The sequence below is a fragment of the Podarcis cretensis genome (genome assembly GCF_951804945.1).
Source record: "Podarcis cretensis genome assembly, chromosome: 11".
NCBI lineage: Eukaryota > Metazoa > Chordata > Lepidosauria > Squamata > Lacertidae > Podarcis > Podarcis cretensis.
Genome location: NC_137180.1, coordinates 16,357,452 through 16,375,106, shown reverse-complemented (window position 1 = coordinate 16,375,106; position 17,655 = coordinate 16,357,452). Strand labels below are relative to the sequence as shown.

Sequence of the window (17,655 nt, the reverse complement as noted above, 5' to 3'; positions counted from 1 at the left end):
TGAGAGGGGTGGACATGCTTTCAACTTGAACGTTGCTAATTGTCCTCATTAGAAATGTTCTGAAACTACTGAATGTCCAATGATAGATTCATATAAATTGACAGAAGGCTGCAATTCTGTACATACTAACTTGGGACTGTACATACTAACTTGGGAGTAAGTTACATTGAATTCACTGGGGTTGAGCTCATACCCGTCTACTGCCCCAGAAAAACCGGGACAACTGTCCCCCCCCCCCCCCGCCCATGAAAGTACAACGGCCATTTTGGGCCCCTTGCTCTTGTGCGATTTCAGTCCGAGATTGCTTTTTCAGGTCTTTGATATTGTGTGGGTCATGTGAAATTCGTACCCAGAAGATGGTGTCTCAGATTTGGGCTGCATCGTGTTGGAAGGTATGGCTGAGCTCTGAGTACACATGCACAGGACTGCGCTGATAATCCTGTTGATTTCAAAGATATTAAGATATCAAAGATATTAAGATAGTTAAAAAGAGAGAATGCTCCGTTTCTTAAACGCATTGCAAAAATAGGTATCCGTATGTAGATAAGATACCTAGACAACATGTAGAACAGCTCCACATTTGACATTTGTTAACATGATTCTGAAGGGGTGGGGTGTTGAGTAAACTATTGCTTGTAAAGGTGCCATGATAATTTCTCTGCATGTACATAATTGTAATGAGAGTTGGCATACTGTATTGTAGCCGCTAATACTGTATTGTAGGCAGAATAATCCCTCTCAACCTTAGGCCCCCATATGCAATATGAACATACAGTGGTACCTTGGTTCTCAAACTTAATCCATCCCGGAATTCCGTTCCAAAACCAAAGCATTCCAAAACCAAGGCACACTTTCCCATAGAAAGTAATGCAAAACGGACTTCCGGTCGGCGCCAGCGTTTAATGGCGGTCCGAGCCTCGAGCTCCGAGGCAGGACTGCTTCGCTAGTTCGGGTCTTACCCGCTACGGCAAGCGGGGGACCCCTAAAATCACAGGCGCGGAGCCTGTGAACAAAGGAGATTCGGTGGGCACCTTTTGCGCCCCCCGGCACTGTGAAGGAGCCTTTTTAAAGGCTTCTGAGCGGCATCGGGGTAAGCGCGGTGCTGAGAGTCGTCACCCAGCTAGCGGAGTGAAGCCGCGTCGCCATGAACGGAGAGCGCCGATTCCTTCCTGTAACTGGAAATTGACTACAACACCCGTGAGTAAGATTGGAAATTGACGGGACACTAAAAAGAAATTTGGCTGAAAACGGGGAAGGCATAAATTAAGGAAGTCTGCCTCCCCGGAGCTGCAGGAGAAACAAAGCAACGAAAAATCAAGCTGCATTTGAAGGGAACTTTTCTTTTTTTTAAGCTGTCAAACTGACATCGGACTAAATCTTCCCCCCGACAGGCAGGAGAAGGGGGGAAGGGATTGGGACATTGTTAACCTGCCGGAAAATTAATGGGAAAATAAGATCTTCCACTGTCGAACCCCCCCAGGACGGGCTGCCCAAATAAGACACCGGGATATGAACTGTCAAACTCTTTAAAGTGGGGGCTTGTTAGTAACAAAGTTACTGGACCTTAGATTTACCCTGTTGCATTTTGGCTACATAGAAGACAGAGACTTTGTGGTTTGGACATTGGAAATTAATGGCTACTGTTATACTTTCCTGCTTCTTTGTTTTTTCCCTGCCATTTGGATACAATTGAATGCTCCCTCTAGAGGGTCTTAAGTAAAACTGTTGCATTAGGAGAAGTAACAGTGGGATTTTCCACTTGGAAACTAACTCTGTGAAAACGACCTTGAGGATATGAGTGGCCCTACAGAAGAGATAGTAACAAGGCTTAAAGCAAAACAATCCCACAAGAAAAGGGGCTCCATATCAGGAACTGCACCAGCTGCACAGGAAAAAACAGCAGCTTCTATGGATCCTATGACACAGGCACTCCTTAAAATAAATCAATCTCTGGAAGCATTGACAAAGCTATCGACAGAGAACTCCAAAAAATTAACAGAAATGACAACAAGACTAGATGTTAATACAGCCAGTGTAAAGTCTAACACAGATTCTATAAATAGATTAATCCAGGAGAGCTCTGAAACACGAAAGATTGCAGAAAGTGCAAAAACTACGGCTGAGGAGACAAGGGAAAAGTTTGGGCCTATTATTAAAAAAGTGAATGAGCATGATGCAGCCCTCTCCTTATTGGAACTTCAGAGGAAAGAGAAGAATTTAAAACTTAGACTGGTTCCTGAAGGGGAAGGGGAAAACCTTGTGGAATTCCTTACAGAGAACTTTGCAGTTTTTTGGCAAGAGGAATGGGCGGAAGATGATGAATTTGAGATAACAACAGCCTTCCGGCTGGGCAGGAGACAGGACAAGAAACCAAGGGATTGTCTAATTACACTGAGATCAAAAGAAGAAAGAGATAAAATACTGAACTTGCATTATCAAAAGGCACTGGTGATCCAAAACTGTCAAATACAGATTTTTAAGGACATTCCCAAATATATTTTAGAGGTGAGAACCTACTATAAAAGCCTAGCAGACCTGTTGAAGAAAAATACCATACCATTCAGATGGGAGTTCCCACAAGGACTATCCTTTAACTTTAAAGGAAGAAAGATCAAAATAAAAACAATTCAGGACAAAGAACAATTTCTGGAGAGATACCTGGAGGATTTGCAGAAAGGAACTGCAGAGGAGAAAGAACCACCTGATATAGCAAATCTATCATTTGGACTTTTACCACCACCATCGGAGGAAGAACAGAAGCTTGGAGCAGTTGGAGGAACAGCTACTTAAACACAAAATGTCTCTGCAACTTCTTAGTTGGAACTGTAATGGCTTGAACCTTCCTCGGAAAAGACGACAAGTTTTTCACATTTTGAAGAGAGAACAATTAGACATAATATGTTTGCAAGAAACCCATATTGCCAGGATACACAGGAAATTATTGACAAATAAGAGACTTGGTCAAGAATTTATCTCATCAGACAAAGTGAAGAAAAGAGGTGTGGTGATCTATGCAAAGGAAAAATTGGCTCCAAAATTGATATTTAAAGATGAACAAGGAAGATACCTGGCAATTGAAATACAAATTCAAGGAGAAAAAATTTTGATTGTTGGAGTATATGCCCCAAATGAGGGGAAGGCCGAATTCTTTAAGAAGTTGCATGAGACACTAGTTGATTTCATAGACTATAAAATCGTAATGATGGGGGATATGAATGGAGTTGTCTCAACAAACATGGATAAAGCACAGAGACAAGTGATCTCAAAAGAAGGGAGACTACCAAAGATCTTTTTTGAAATGACTGAAACTATGGACTTGATTGATATTTGGAGAACAAGGAATCCTCTAGAGAGAGAGGGAACTTTCTTCTCCGAGGCAAAAATGACATGGACAAGAATAGATCAAATTTGGATTTCTAGCAGTCTGGCGTCAAGAACAAAAAAAGTAGAAATATGGAAGATAAAGCAAATGAGACAAAGAACTTTCGAATCAGCGGACAAATGTGGGAAACTTCTGTCATGGCAATTGAAAAAAAGGCAGAAAATGAACACTGTAACCAGTCTAGAAATGGATGGAAAAATTATCCACAAACCTAATGAGATAAACAATTGCTTTCAAAGCTTTTTTAAGAAATTGTATGCACAAGGGCCAATTAATGAACAAGAAATAGAAGAATTCATCAGAAAATACGGCTTACCAAAAATTCCAGAACAAAGTAAAAGGACTCTAAATGAGGAAATAACAGAACAAGAAATAGAGGGTGCCATCCAAAATATGAAATTGGGAAAATCACCAGGACCAGACGGCCTGACGGCTAAATACTACAAAATGCTGAAAGAATGCTTGATACAACCATTGAAGGAAGTTTGCAATGAAATTCTGAAGGGGAAAAAGGCACCTGAATCGTGGAAAGAGGCTTTCATCTCACTTATACCGAAGACAGAAACTGAGAAGAACCAGGTTAGAAACTACCGCCCTATATCTTTACTCAATGTGGATTACAAAATTTTTGCAGACATTTTGGCAAAAAGATTGAAAAGAGTGTTGACAGACGAGATTCATAAGGACCAAACAGGCTTTCTCCCAGGGAGATATATGTCAGACAATGTGAGGAACATTATAGACATTTTGGAGTTGTTAGATGTTGACATTAACAGGAAAGCAGTTCTGATTTTTGTAGACGCGGAGAAAGCCTTTGACAATATCTGTTGGACTTTTATGAAAAAGAATCTCCAAGGGATGGGGGTAGGTCAAGGTTTTGAAAACGGTATAGGTGCAATATATTCCCAACAAAAGGCCAAGTTAATTGTAAACAATGTGGTAACAGAAGAAATACCCATAGAAAAAGGTACACGGCAGGGATGCCCAATATCCCCTTTGCTTTTTATATCAGTCCTGGAGGTTTTGTTAAACATGATTAGAAAGGACCAGTTGGTTAAAGGAGTTCAGGTCGGAGTTAGACATTACAAGTTAAGAGCATTTGCAGATGATCTAGTATTGACCTTGCAACAGCCAGACACTAGTACTAAAAGAGTATTAGAACTAATTGAAATATTTGGTCGAGTAGCAGGTTTTAAATTGAACAAACAAAAAACGAAAGTGTTGGAAAAAAATTTAACAATGGAAGAAAGAGAGAGTTTTCAGAATGAAACAGGCCTGGAAATAACAAAAAGGGTAAAATACCTGGGGTTAAACTTAACAACCAAGAATGTGAACCTATTTAAGGATAATTATGAAAAAAGTTGGGCAGAGGTAAAGAAGGATCTGGAAACATGGTCAAGGTTGAAACTTTCCTTGTTAGGCCGAATTGCTACTATTAAGATGAATGTATTGCCTAGAATGCTGTTTTTATTCCAGACGTTGCAGATTTTGGACAAGATGGACTGTTTCAAGAAGTGGCAGAAAGATATATCAAAATTTGTCTGGCAGGGCAAAAAGCCCAGAATTAAATTCAAGATCTTAACTGATGCAAAGGATAGAGGGGGGTTTGCCCTGCCGGACTTAAGACTTTATTATGAATCGGCAGCTTTCTGCTGGTTGAAACACTGGCTACTTCTTGAGAACACTGGCATTTTGGACCTGGAAGGGTACGACAATAACTTTGGTTGGCATGCATACTTATGGTATGACAAGGTAAAGGTGTATAAAAGTTTTAAAAACCATATTGTAAGGAAAGCATTGTATAATGTTTGGATTAGATATAAAGATCTGCTGGAAAGTAGAAAGTAATGCAAAACGGATTAATCCGTTTCAGACTTTTAAAAACAACCCCTAAAACAGCAATTTAACATGAATTTTACTATCTAATGAGACCATTGATCCAAAAAATGAAAGCAATAATCAATGTACTGTACTATAAAATAAATAAGACAGTATTGTAGATGATAAAAATTAAAATTATTTTCTTTTCTTACCTGCACTGATGATAGTCTTTGTTTGGATGGAGGGCTTTTATCCATTTCCACAGTTGCACAATCAATCAATCAATCAGTAGCTGAACTGGGTTCCACATAGTCACAAAAAGCAAAAACAAAAGCTCCAAACTTAATCCATTCCAGAAGTCCGTTTGACTTCCAAAATGTTCGAAAACCAAGGCACAGCTTCTGATTGGTGCAGGCGCCCTGGAAACAATAGCCGACAGCCACATCAGATGTCGTTTTCTGGGTTTTCAGCATTTGGGAACCGAGGTACCACTGTAATAATATCATTACAGGTTTGTTGTTCTGTAAAATTTACAAGATTAGGTGTGTGAAGTTCGTTGAACCTTCAAAGTGTGATATAAATGTTAAGTTTAAGTATTATGAATGAGTGTAGCACCTTTCTGACTTATGTACTTAATGGGAAAATGAAATTCATGCTGTATCTCTCAATTCAAGTGATACTAAGCATGTATTTCCTCCCTTACACTGAAATGATATTGGTGTTGGGGAAAATTCATATGAGTAGCAGCCCTGATTCATTGATGACTTATAGCTAGAATGTTCACGGACCTGGAAAACTTGCCAGCAGACACCTGCTTTATCTTTTAAAGGCCTCTGCAGTCACAATGAGCTGTGCGCATCCAGGAAACCAATAAATTACATTCCTTTATTCAGAAAGATGATCTTACAGCTGAAATAGTTTAAATTTAGACATACAGCCAGTCACAGTATACAACTCAACTCAACAACAGTGGTAAAGAGACAGGAACATGGTTTGGCATTTTGAAAAATGTCACGGGCTCAAGACCTACAGTTTATGTAAACCAGCCTGTGTTCTGTCTGGTCTGCCTTAATACCATAGCAAATGTGGAGTGATATAAACTTGTTGTGGTAACTTTCAGAATGATTAAGCTGTCTCTCTAAACATCTGCATGACCATTGGTGGGTTGCATCAAATATCTTGCTTCCAACAGTCAGTAAAACAATATGAGATGGGCTTTATGAGCCAAAAGAATTGTTTCCCTTTGCTGAAGTATGCTGAATATAAAGATACTGGGCCAAGTTCATACCTAGTACAAATCTACCCCAGGGATGAAAATGGTCCATTTTATTCCATGTCTGATGGTCACTTTTAAATTCTTCAATTCTCTATGGTGGTTTGTTCAGACATTCCAAGACATTGGAGTTCATTTTTAAATCTCTCTTGGGAGACTGGCTGAAACAGTCTTGTTCCACTTGAAGGGGGACTGTAATCTGAATACACTAGGAGGTGTAAAACAAAATTAGTCTGGTGGTCTTTCTAAGGTCTTTGGGGAACGTAAGTCTGTCTAATAAACGCAATGCAAGCATACATATGTCTCAGAGCATTTTGCTTTCTGAGATGTAAGGACTGCATAAGTGTAAACATAGCATTTTCTTGTCTGCCCAGACCCATTCAAAGGGCTTTATTTATTTATCTTATTTAAAGATACTAATCTTAAATTTCCAAGCCATAAAACTTTTCACAGTTTTTGAGAGCAATGTAATATCTAATTGTAGTGTGTGTGCATACAGTGTAGAATACAGAAATGAATTTGAAATTTGGCCAGCCTAGGAAGGAAGCATTTCAAAGTCTTTATGAATGCTATAAGACCTTATCTAATGTAAGGAACTATCTGCCATAGGGGATGTATACCCAATTATTTCCATTGCACATTACAAATTATAAATGCCATTGGAGGAGAATCTTGTTCAATAAGAAATGGTCACATCAAGGTAATCTGTGATCTTATGATATATCTAGGTTACCAATCACATACGGGAAATGATCCTTAAAAGCGCCTGTTCTTTTTTATTTGCATGGTCTGAATGGTTAAACCTTATGCTAGAGTAGTTTTCACCCTGAGGAGATGTCTTGAGTTCTTTGTGTCTCCTTTAAGAAAGTAGGTCTGTTCTCTGCCTGATTGCTCTGCCTCAGGAGAAGGCAATGAGAACAATAGCTGTCAGTCACTAAGCAGGCTGAGTGTGTATGATCATAAAGTAGTTGCTCTGGAATTTTGCTACGATACTATTGTTATCAGAACAACATGAAAATAAAAAGCAGATGCTCTGAGCGCATGTTTAGCAAAATCTTGGTGAACTCCATATGACCTTTTTATGGGTTACTTCTAGTGCTTCCATTTTTATTTTTATTTCTTTATTAAAAAAACCTTTTATATTTTCTAGTGAAAGGGAGCAAATAGGAGATCTTAGGAGGTACTTACTATTCACATGTCAGCTTTCTGTGAAATAATGGATTTGATATAATACACATTGACAGTTCACATTGACATATTATCTATCACCTTAGGGCATAATGGAGCCATGTCACTGGATGGAATAACTGCTTTTGGATGTTTTTAATTATAATTGTTTTTAGAATGTTTTAAAGAGTGTGTTTTTGTTTTTGATTGTGGATTTGTTTGCTGCCCTGGTCTCATTCTGGAGGAAGAGCAGGAAATTTAATAAATGCAATAAATGATAATAATATTTAAGAAGTTTTGAATAAGTTCACAAAAATAATTTCAAATATGCTGTCCTGTATTGATAAATACAGCCAAATAACTAAAGCAGTAATCAAGATAAAATTTTCACCTATGGGAAAATTTATCAAAGTTGTTATTTGGTAGGGAATGATGAAACTCATCATTCCCCATGTCATGTGAGCTGCTACCTTTTATAGGATTCAGAACATTTTGAAATGAACAATAAATGAAAATGGAATGATGCATATAGAACATCACAATACATCAAAAAGTTGAGGGTTTATTTTAGTCTCAAAGACTCCAGGGCCCATGCTTAAATCTCTCATTTAAACCAGTGAGACTGAAAGCCCCCAACTTTGAATAATTTTTACCAGTGTTAGCAATAAAATCTCTAGCGGGGGAGTCAACAAGAAAATACAAAGAAACTAGATTTAAACTTGTACACAGACATGGGTTCTTATTTCAGTTTTCTTGAATATTTCTCTACATTTGCTTTAAAACGATCATCTTCATTGGGTTAATATTTCCTGCAATAAAGCATGGATTCTCTCTACATGTTCTTCCAGAGAGGTGTTTATTGTGGGATTGATAATCCTCATGCATGCAAATTTTTTGTTGTGTCCACATGGCATTGCTGCCATCAAAATGTGAGCCCCTATTTCCTCTACCCCTTTAGTTTGGATTTCTGGGGAGAATCCAATAAATTTAAAAATCCTGTTAACGGTATGTCAATAACCGGTTTGCAATAATGAACTGGATAAATATTGCAACCCCTCCAACCTTCTTTTTTATACAAGCACCTATACTCGAGGAAAAGTAATGCACAACTCAAAAGCTTACGTTTCCAACTTGGGAACATTTATCAGTCCAATGAAAAACCACATGGCTTTTTTAAAAAAGAAAAAGCAAGCAAATCACTTTTGTGCTGCTAATTTCAAATTGCTGAGTCGTAATAATTTAAGTATTGGGGAATAAGTGGTTAAGGAAGCCGTTGTCACCCTTGCTTTCTGCTTTCCATTCAGCATGTGACAGTTACCACTGGGGACCGCACTGCAGTAGTCGCTGCCAATGCAAAAACGGAGCCTTGTGCAATCCCATCACTGGAGCCTGCCACTGTGCTGCTGGATTCAAGGGATGGCGCTGCGAAGAACACTGTGACCAAGGGACCTATGGAAACGATTGCCACCAGAAATGCCAGTGTCAGAATGGAGCCACTTGTGATCATGTGACTGGAGAATGCAGATGCCCTCCTGGATACACCGGAGCCTTGTATGCAACAGTTGTATTTGTTATGTGTGTGGAATAGCAGCAGATTTCACGATACATGTCATTTATTGGCGTGGGTGACAAGACGATCCATACTGCATCAGTGAGGGTTAAACAACTTGCTCTGTGCTTATGGTTGGGTTGGGAGTTGAATTTGCCTCTCAGTTCCAGGTCCAGCTTGCTAAAACATAAGATAAAAATTAAGTACAGTTGTACTTTGGAAGTTGAACAGAATCTGTTCCGGAAGTTTGTTTGACTTCCAAAATGTTCGAAAACCAAAGTGCGGCTTCTGATGGGCCGCATGAAGCTCCTGCGGCCCATCAGAAGCAGCAGAAGCCCCATTGGACATTCGGCTTCCAAAAATCATTCAAAAACCGGAACACTCACTTCCGGGTTTCGATAGTTTGGGAGCCAAGGCATTCAAGATCCAAGGTACGACTGTAATAGAAATATGGCAAAAACAACAAATCTTAAAGACTGTTGTAAAGCTTTCACGATCCGCTGCTTGTAGTGTTGGACTGGGACCAGGGAAACATGGGTTCAGCTCTTTGCTCAGTGATGACTTTCATTTAATTATATTAAGGCAACCACAATCTTTCTCAGTCTAACCCAGTGGTTCCCAACCTTCTTTTGACCATGCCCCACCTAAGCATCTCTAAAATCCTGACCCCCCCCCAATGTATAATTCGTATTATTCAAAAAACGAACTCATATTCACGTGGAGAAAGCCTAAAAGGCCATTAACTTGGTCTAACTCATTGTCGGAATTGCTCCCCTTAAAAATCAAATTGTCCCCCTATGTATGTGGTGGGGGGTGCCCCACGTTGGGAACCACGGGTCTAACATATCATACAGGATTACAGTGGTGCCTCGCAAGACGAAATTAATCCGTTCCGTGAGGCTCTTCGTATAGCGGTTTTTTCGTCTTGCGAAGCAAGCCCATTGACAGCTTAGCGGATTAGCGCTATTAGCGGTTTAGCGGCTTTTATCGGATCAGATGATAAGCGGCTTAGGAAAAGGGGGGGAAAGGAGGAAAAAACCCGCAGGAACTCTCAAGACATTTCGTCTTGCGAAGCAAGCCCAGAGGGAAATTCGTTTTGCGAAGCGCCTCCAAAACGGAAAACCCTTTCTTCTAGTGGGTTTTCCGTCTTGCGAGGCGTTGGTCTTGCGGGGCACCACTGTATAGTGAGTGGGGGAAGATGTTCTTAGTTCCTTAGAGAACAGTAGTGAATTTTTCTGTGGGTAGCCGCTATGGATGGCACTTTTTTGTTTTGAAGCTTGTACTGTACTTGTGGATTCCAGAGCAGAAGATATTCAAAATGGGTAAGATGCCCTTTGCTGAAACAATCTAAAGAATGATAACTCTGGCCACAGTATTAGCAAAGTATCCTCAGAAGACAAAAAATAGACAGATACCAAATAATAGGGAATTTGGATTGTCCATGGTAAATAAGGATACTTGGAGCATGTGCTGATTTAGTACATACCTTCAGGGGAACCCAGGCTGATAAATAAAAAAAGCTGATTGCCCCAGGCACAAATCCCCCCCCCCCTTCCTCAATGCACATACTAAAAGAAAAAAGGTAAGGTACTGAAAAGCTAGCTTCTCCTGGGGCACAGATAGAAGCACTGTACAATTTCTACACCAGCCTTAATATTTTTCATACAATAGGGCTAAAATCCTGCAAACATTACCACAATTAGATAAAGGGGCATTGCAATCCAACTAATACAATTAATGCCGGCTAGAATTTTAACGTCCTGTCCCCCCCAGTGCAACTCAATTATAAATTGGACCAGAGAAGAAAAATTTGTAAGGAAGTAGACCTATTTCTGCAGTTCTTTAATTGCTAACATAGGGACAATTTACCAAGAATTACATCTGCGTTCTCCATTGTGTAAGCTGGGTAGTTGTACTGCTTATGCAGCAAAACTCTTGGTGCAATGCTCCCTTTGTTTTTACGGATTAGTTTTGCATTCTTTAGCTGAAATATTTAATATGCTTTTCTTTCTTTTTTAGTTGTGAGGATCTCTGCCCTCCTGGTAAACATGGGCCACAGTGTGAAGAAAGATGCCCATGTCAGAATGGTGGAGTATGTCATCATGTAACTGGGGAATGTGCCTGTCCTCCTGGATGGATGGTAAATATACTTTTATAAAAGAGTATAAGCTTCTGTTACTGCGGGCCTCTGGAGAAAAATGTAATTGGAACCACGGCCTAACATCAGGCAAGAAAAGAGGAAATGTGTCAGCACACAATACTATCATAAGGGATCAGAACCAAACCATTACAAAAACATATGGTAATCGGCATCTACCAATTCGCATGAGCCTAGACAGGAAGAGAAAATGTATTCTTTCTGTCCCACACAAGATGAATCACTTAAAGCTCTACCAAGTCAGTGACTTGTATTTATCTAAATTTCTGTCCTTCTATAGTTGTATCGGAATTCATGCATGCATTTATATTCTGTTGCTCTATCCCTAAGGCTATGACTACTTATACAAATATTTACAGCTTTACATTTTGTACAGAAGACGAGGACCTAAAGATAATTCCCCTATATACTCCACGAATATCCTCCAAACACTTCGTTGCAATTACAAAAAGCACCTGGCTTTTGGCTTTTTTCTCTTTTGGTAGACCTCCACATGGAGGAAGTTTTTCCAAAGTTTGGAAGCATCTTCCAAGAATGTGTCTCTTTTTCTCTTTTTGCCTTCCGTTTTGTTTTTTATGTTTGAAAAGCATAGTCAGAAGACAGTCAGAGAGAGAGAGAGAGAGAGAGAGAGAGAGAGAAGTGCCTCAAGAATTCCTTGCCCTCTCAGAGATGAAGGCAGCCCTGTTTAGGGAAGTTTTTAATGTTTGATGTTTTATCACTCTAATAAAATCATCATCATCATCATCATCATCATCATCTGTTGGGAGCCAGATGGGTGGGGTATAAATAATAAATTATTATTAGTAGTAGTATTCATCTTCTCCTCTCTGAGTCAGCATGTGGTTTGTTGTCCCACTGTTGTTCAAGCTTTATAGCTGCCATTCCATGAAGCCAACATACTTTTAAGAAAACGTTGATTAGACAAAGAATCTTACATATGCCAGGGGTCTGAGCAAAATCTGTGCAGCAGGTTTTTCAAAAAACAAAAATAAAAATAAACTTTGACTTTAAAATTTACAGTTGAAAAACAAATTTAAAATAAAAAGATTGATGTAACAAGTTATCTTTCCCTTTGAAGCATTTTAACTCTAAGGTATCTCCTTGTATTACAATGTATGCATGAACACAGAAGAGCTATATTTAAAATATCTAAATGTTTACTGTTGCTTAGAAATTAAATCTAGGATTAGATTTATTTTACAGAATGAACATTCCAACAAATTAGCACCCTAACACTTGAGGCAAACGTTTGTTGTGTTGCAAGCTAAAACGGTATCTGGCATTTTTAAGATGTGCACAAGCTGTCTGGTATACGAACATGTTAATCTCCTTGCTTCCTTCAGATCCCCCCTCGTCTTTCCCTCTCGCAGCTGCACTCCCAGGCATAAAACCGAGATTCTGTTTCCAAACAGGGCACAGTCTGTGGTCAGCCTTGTCCTGAAGGGCGTTATGGAAAGAACTGCTCTCAAGAATGCCAGTGTCACAATGGGGGGACATGTGACTCAGCTACAGGGCAGTGTCACTGCAGCCCTGGTTACACAGGCGAACGGTAAGCAGATATAACTTCGCTACTTTGTACCGTGGCTACTGAGCAGAAGGGAGAATTCCAATACAGTGGTACCTTGGTTCCTGAATGGCTTAGTAGTCGAACAAATCGGCTCCTGAATGCCGCAAACCCAGAAGCAAAGTGTTCCAGTTTGTGAACGTTTTTCGGAAGCTGAACATCTGATACGGCTTCCGCTTGAGTGCAGGAAGCTCCAGCAGCCAGTCAGAAGCTGAGCCTTGGTTTTCAAACGGTTTTGGGAGTCAAACAGACTCCTGGAACAGATTAAGTTCAGGAACCAAGGTACCACTATACAGTGGTCCAGATTCAGTGGGGATGCTCAGTGGAGATTCCCCCTAAATTCCAAGATTCAGTGTGTCCTCAAGAGTTATTCAGTAAACACCTGTTGACTGAATTCCTGTAGTGGATGGGGGGGGGGCTGATACCAATTATCTGACCTCCTGACTGCAGAGTTGTTGCTTACCAGGAAGGGAGAGTATGATGGCCAAGGGTGTTGGGAGGTTGGCTCTCTGCAGGTGGAGCGGCAGGAGTGGCATATTGGGATGCACGTGATGCTGAGCCTCTTGGGCTTGCCGATTGGAAGGTTGGTGGATTGAATCCCCGTGACGGAATGAGCTCCCATTGCTTTGTCCCAGCTCCCGCCAACCTAGCAGTTCGAAAGCACACCAGTGCAAGTAGATAAATAGGTACCGCTGTGGCGGGAAGGTAAACAGCGTTTCCATGCGCTCTGGTTTCTGTCACGGTGTTCCGTTGCGCCAGAAGCAGTTCAGTCATGCTGGCCACATGACTCAGAAAGCTGGCTGTGGACAAATGTCGGCTCCCTCAGCCTGAAAGTGAGATGAGCGCTGCAAACCCATAGTTGCCTTTGACTGGACTTAACCACCTAGGGGTTCTTTATCTTTATCTATTGGCTCCCACTGTTGCTCCTGCTAAACAGCAGTGACTCCGCTGCTGGGAGCTCAGGAGAGTGCAGCCATCGCACTATTGAAGAAAAAATATATACTCTAGCTACTGTAGATTTCTTTTTATAAAGTATTTTAAAATTGTTGTCCTGGAGAAAGACTGATTACACACTGGCTAATTATGACACACTGCTCTGCTCCCCCTGCTGGTTCTGAGAAAGCTTGCAGCTCTGCAATTACAATGTCACTTACCGTATTTTTCGCTCTATAAGACGCACTTTCCCCCTCCTAAAAAGTAAGGGGAAATGTGTATGCGTCTTGTGGAGCAAATGCAAGCTGCACAGCTATGCCAGAAGCCGGAACAGGAAGAGGAATCGCTGCACAGTGACGGGCTGCCCTTCTCCCTCCTCGGGGAAAAGCCTGCAAGCGCTGCACACACGCTCCATGCGGCTCATGAAAGGGAGCGCTGAGCAGAGCCTGGGATGCATGCAGGCTCTGCTCAGTGCTCCCTTTAAAGAATATTTTTTTCTTGCATTCCCCCTCTAAAAACTAGGTGCGTCTTATGGTCAGGTGTGTCATATGGATTGAAAAATACGGTATTTTCTGTTTTTATGGCTCATGTCAGGACCCCAAATCCTGGTTAGCAAGTTGAAGTTTTTTAGAAGGAAGGAAGGGGGGACCTGTTTTCCCCCCAGCTACTGAACTGGAACTCAGCGTGTGTTTCCTTCCTTTTGTGATCAATATGCTGTTGCATTTTGCAGGCCACAAAAATATCGACTTGCAACGTTAGGCCTTTTGAGAATTAGAACCTTGCAGTACTTATTTGGATGGGAGATGGAAGCACTCTCTCTTTCCTGACAACTAACATTTAAAATTCAGCAACGTTTTAGAATTCAAAGCTGACTTCTTGAATTTACAGAGTCTGCTTTTGAAATCTGGTGCTGAACGTATTAAGCTGCTTTAGGTGAATCTGAAGCATTTGGTCCTACATCTGCCTACTCTGACTGGCAGAGGCTCAGCAGGTATTCCCCTTGTACCAGAGATCTTTTAACTGAAGATGTTGTCAGTAAAATCTAGCAAAAGCTAACTGGGAAGAGCCCCAAAGAGATGAGCAAGATGCCATATTAAAAAACCAAAAAAACTAAAGGGGGAGAAAGGGATGCTGGAGGGGGCCCTGAATGATGGATAGCAGAAAGCAGGGAACCCCATCCAGGACATGAGATTCCAGGTTCTGCATGAAATAAGAGGTGACGGAAAATGTGTGGTCTGATGTGTTGCTTGTCTTTCCCATTGCAAGGGGGAACTCATGAGATGGAGACCAAATAAGCATAATGGGAGGCTTGTCTATGAACTGTGGAAAGATAGTGGTGAGGGCTTGATTGAAGCTCTTTTTTTCCTAGCCAGCACACATTTTTAGGCCCCCTCATTTTTGGGCACTTCAGTTGTGGCTCAAAAGAAGTATGTAAGAAAAGCCCTGCTAGATTAGACCAAGGAAACAGCTAGTCTTGCATCCTGTTTCCTACATTGGCCAACCAGATGCCAATGGGAAGCCCACAAAAGCAGGAATTGAGCACAAAAACAGCAGCCTCTCCACATCTGTTCCCAAGCAACTGGCATTATATGCTTCCCCAAGGTTAACAAAACATGACTAACAAAACCAATATGAAACGTCTGGATAAAGAAATGTCCCCAAACTGATGAATGCAACAACAGAAATCTACTAAAGTGGTACCTCAGCTTACATACGCTTCAGGTTACATATGCTTCAGGTTACACACTCCGCTAACCCAGAAATAGTGCTTCAGGTTAAGAACTTTGCTTCAGGATAAGAACAGAAATCGTGCTCAGGTGGCGTGGCAGCAGCAGGAGGCCCCATTAGCTAAAGTGGTGCTTCAGGTTAAGAACAGTTTCAGGTTAAGAACAGACCTCCGGAACGAATTAAATACTTAACCTGAGGTACCACTGTAGAAATATTCAAAACCCTTTTAGAAATATAAATAAACATGAAAAAGTAAAACTAACTTATTTTCCCCCAGCAAACAACCTTGTCAGATGCATGAAACTTAAGGTTATGTATACTCCCCTACCCCAGATACTGGAAGTGAACTTGTCAGGTTGCATCTCAGAGAAAGGTTTATTTTCACAGCCCCATTTGTGAAGGAGGATCTGGAAGCATCGTCCCTTAGCCTCTCTCAGCTAACAGAGTTTTGGTCTTCTGTGTTCCCTGCTTTCTGTGTGACATACCATCAGGAATCACTGTCAGAACTGGAGGGGAGGAAAAATTCTGACAACTTCCCCAAGTGGGTTTATTTGCATCCTTGCCAAAGAAGGAACTTTGGCTCTGCTCCTTTTCATGTCAGTAGAACTTGTGCAAGAGACCTTCCCAATGGATTATTCCCTTTGCTACTATGTACTAAGAACTCCCTGTGCTCCCCATTTATGTTTCATCAAATCTTGCATACTGTCTGTGGTGTTTGAAAAGAATGTGTAGCAGCTGGCCTTAACCCTGGCCTCTTTTCCTAACCGTCAATTATCTCTGCATAACCATTTTTGTGTGTGTTGGAAGGAGCACAGAACATTGGTAGAAGCTTTCTTTCTTAGTTCTTGCTCCAACTGCCACAGGAAATAACACACTATTCAGGTTTATTCATTGTGGATTTGACCCTGAAGTGAAGTGAAGGCACTTGTGTTTCGAGGGTAAAATGACTTCTCGTATGATGGATCCTGTTGGGTTCTGTGTGGAAGAAAAATTTGGTTTAAAGTTATGTCTTATATTTCACATGTCAGAATTGTGGTAGAATTTTGGGTTCTAAGAAACAAGCATCTAAAGAAAATTCCCCCTTTCCTCTGAGGTATTAGAAGCGCTGCATCGAGGGAGATAACATAATGGGGTGAACTCTCTCCCTCTGCGGTAGCTGGAAATAATTGGCTTAGAGCAGGTCAGACTACTTGGCCATCTAGCTAAGTATTAACTATGACTAGCAGTAACTATCCAAGGTCTTAAGCAGAGGTCTTCTCCATTATATGCATCCTCATCCTTTTAAATGGAGATACCAGGTTTGAAACTGAGACTTTATGCTTGCCAGGTGGTATGTACTACCATAGATTCCGGCGTATAAGACGACTTTTTAACCCCAGAAAATCCTCAAAAAAGCCAGGGGTCATTTTATACGCCAGGTATGGGTTTGCTGGGCAGTGGGCTCCGTGCCGCGAGGAAGCCGCCCAGCGAAGCCGGCTTAGCATCGCTGGGCGGCTTCTCCGGGCAGCTTCCTCCCGGTGCGGAGCCTGCTGCCCTCTGCTGCTGACCAGCGAAGCTGCTGTGTATAAGACTGGGTGTATGTCGACCCCCCCCAAATGGCAATTTGGGGGGGGGGCGTCTTATACGCCCAGTGGCCTAATACGCCGGAATCTATGGTATATCACTGATGTGCGGTCCTTTTCCAGGAGCTTCCTGCAGCCAATGGTTTTTGAAATGTTTTGGAAGTTGAACGGACTTCCAGAACGGATTCTGTTTGACTTCCAAGGTATGACCGTACTCATTTCCATGTTATTTGCTTCCAGCAAAAAAATCCATTTGCAAATAATATGGAAATGAGTGCTAAACTTGAGCTATATTCTACTGTATTTCTGGAAGTGGTTTTTACATTTTGTGAAAGCTCAAACATCATGTGGAGACCAACAGGGGAATGTCCTGAAAATGTAATAAACTGCAGTGTGAATGCTGCGCTATTCTCTCTAGGTTGCACACGTGTTTCTGGTCTGAATGATCTATGGTAGCGATAGTGTTGCCTTGCAACAAATGGATCTGAGTTTATATTCTTCTAGCCCTAACCTGTATG

The 17,655-nt window shown here is 41.1% G+C and overlaps 1 protein-coding gene across 2 annotated transcripts in view; it reads left to right on the top strand.

Annotated features, from left to right (window-relative positions):
- Positions 1 to 17,655, top strand: part of MEGF10 (multiple EGF like domains 10) — a 118,949-nt gene that overhangs the window by 56,605 nt on the left and 44,689 nt on the right. For both annotated transcript variants that reach the window (XM_079995344.1, XM_079995343.1), the window contains exons 6-8: positions 8,948 to 9,194; positions 11,212 to 11,332; positions 12,763 to 12,899. In XM_079995344.1, coding sequence (XP_079851470.1) covers positions 8,948 to 9,194; positions 11,212 to 11,332; positions 12,763 to 12,899 — 505 coding nt within the window. The remainder of the gene's footprint in view (positions 1 to 8,947; positions 9,195 to 11,211; positions 11,333 to 12,762; positions 12,900 to 17,655) is intronic.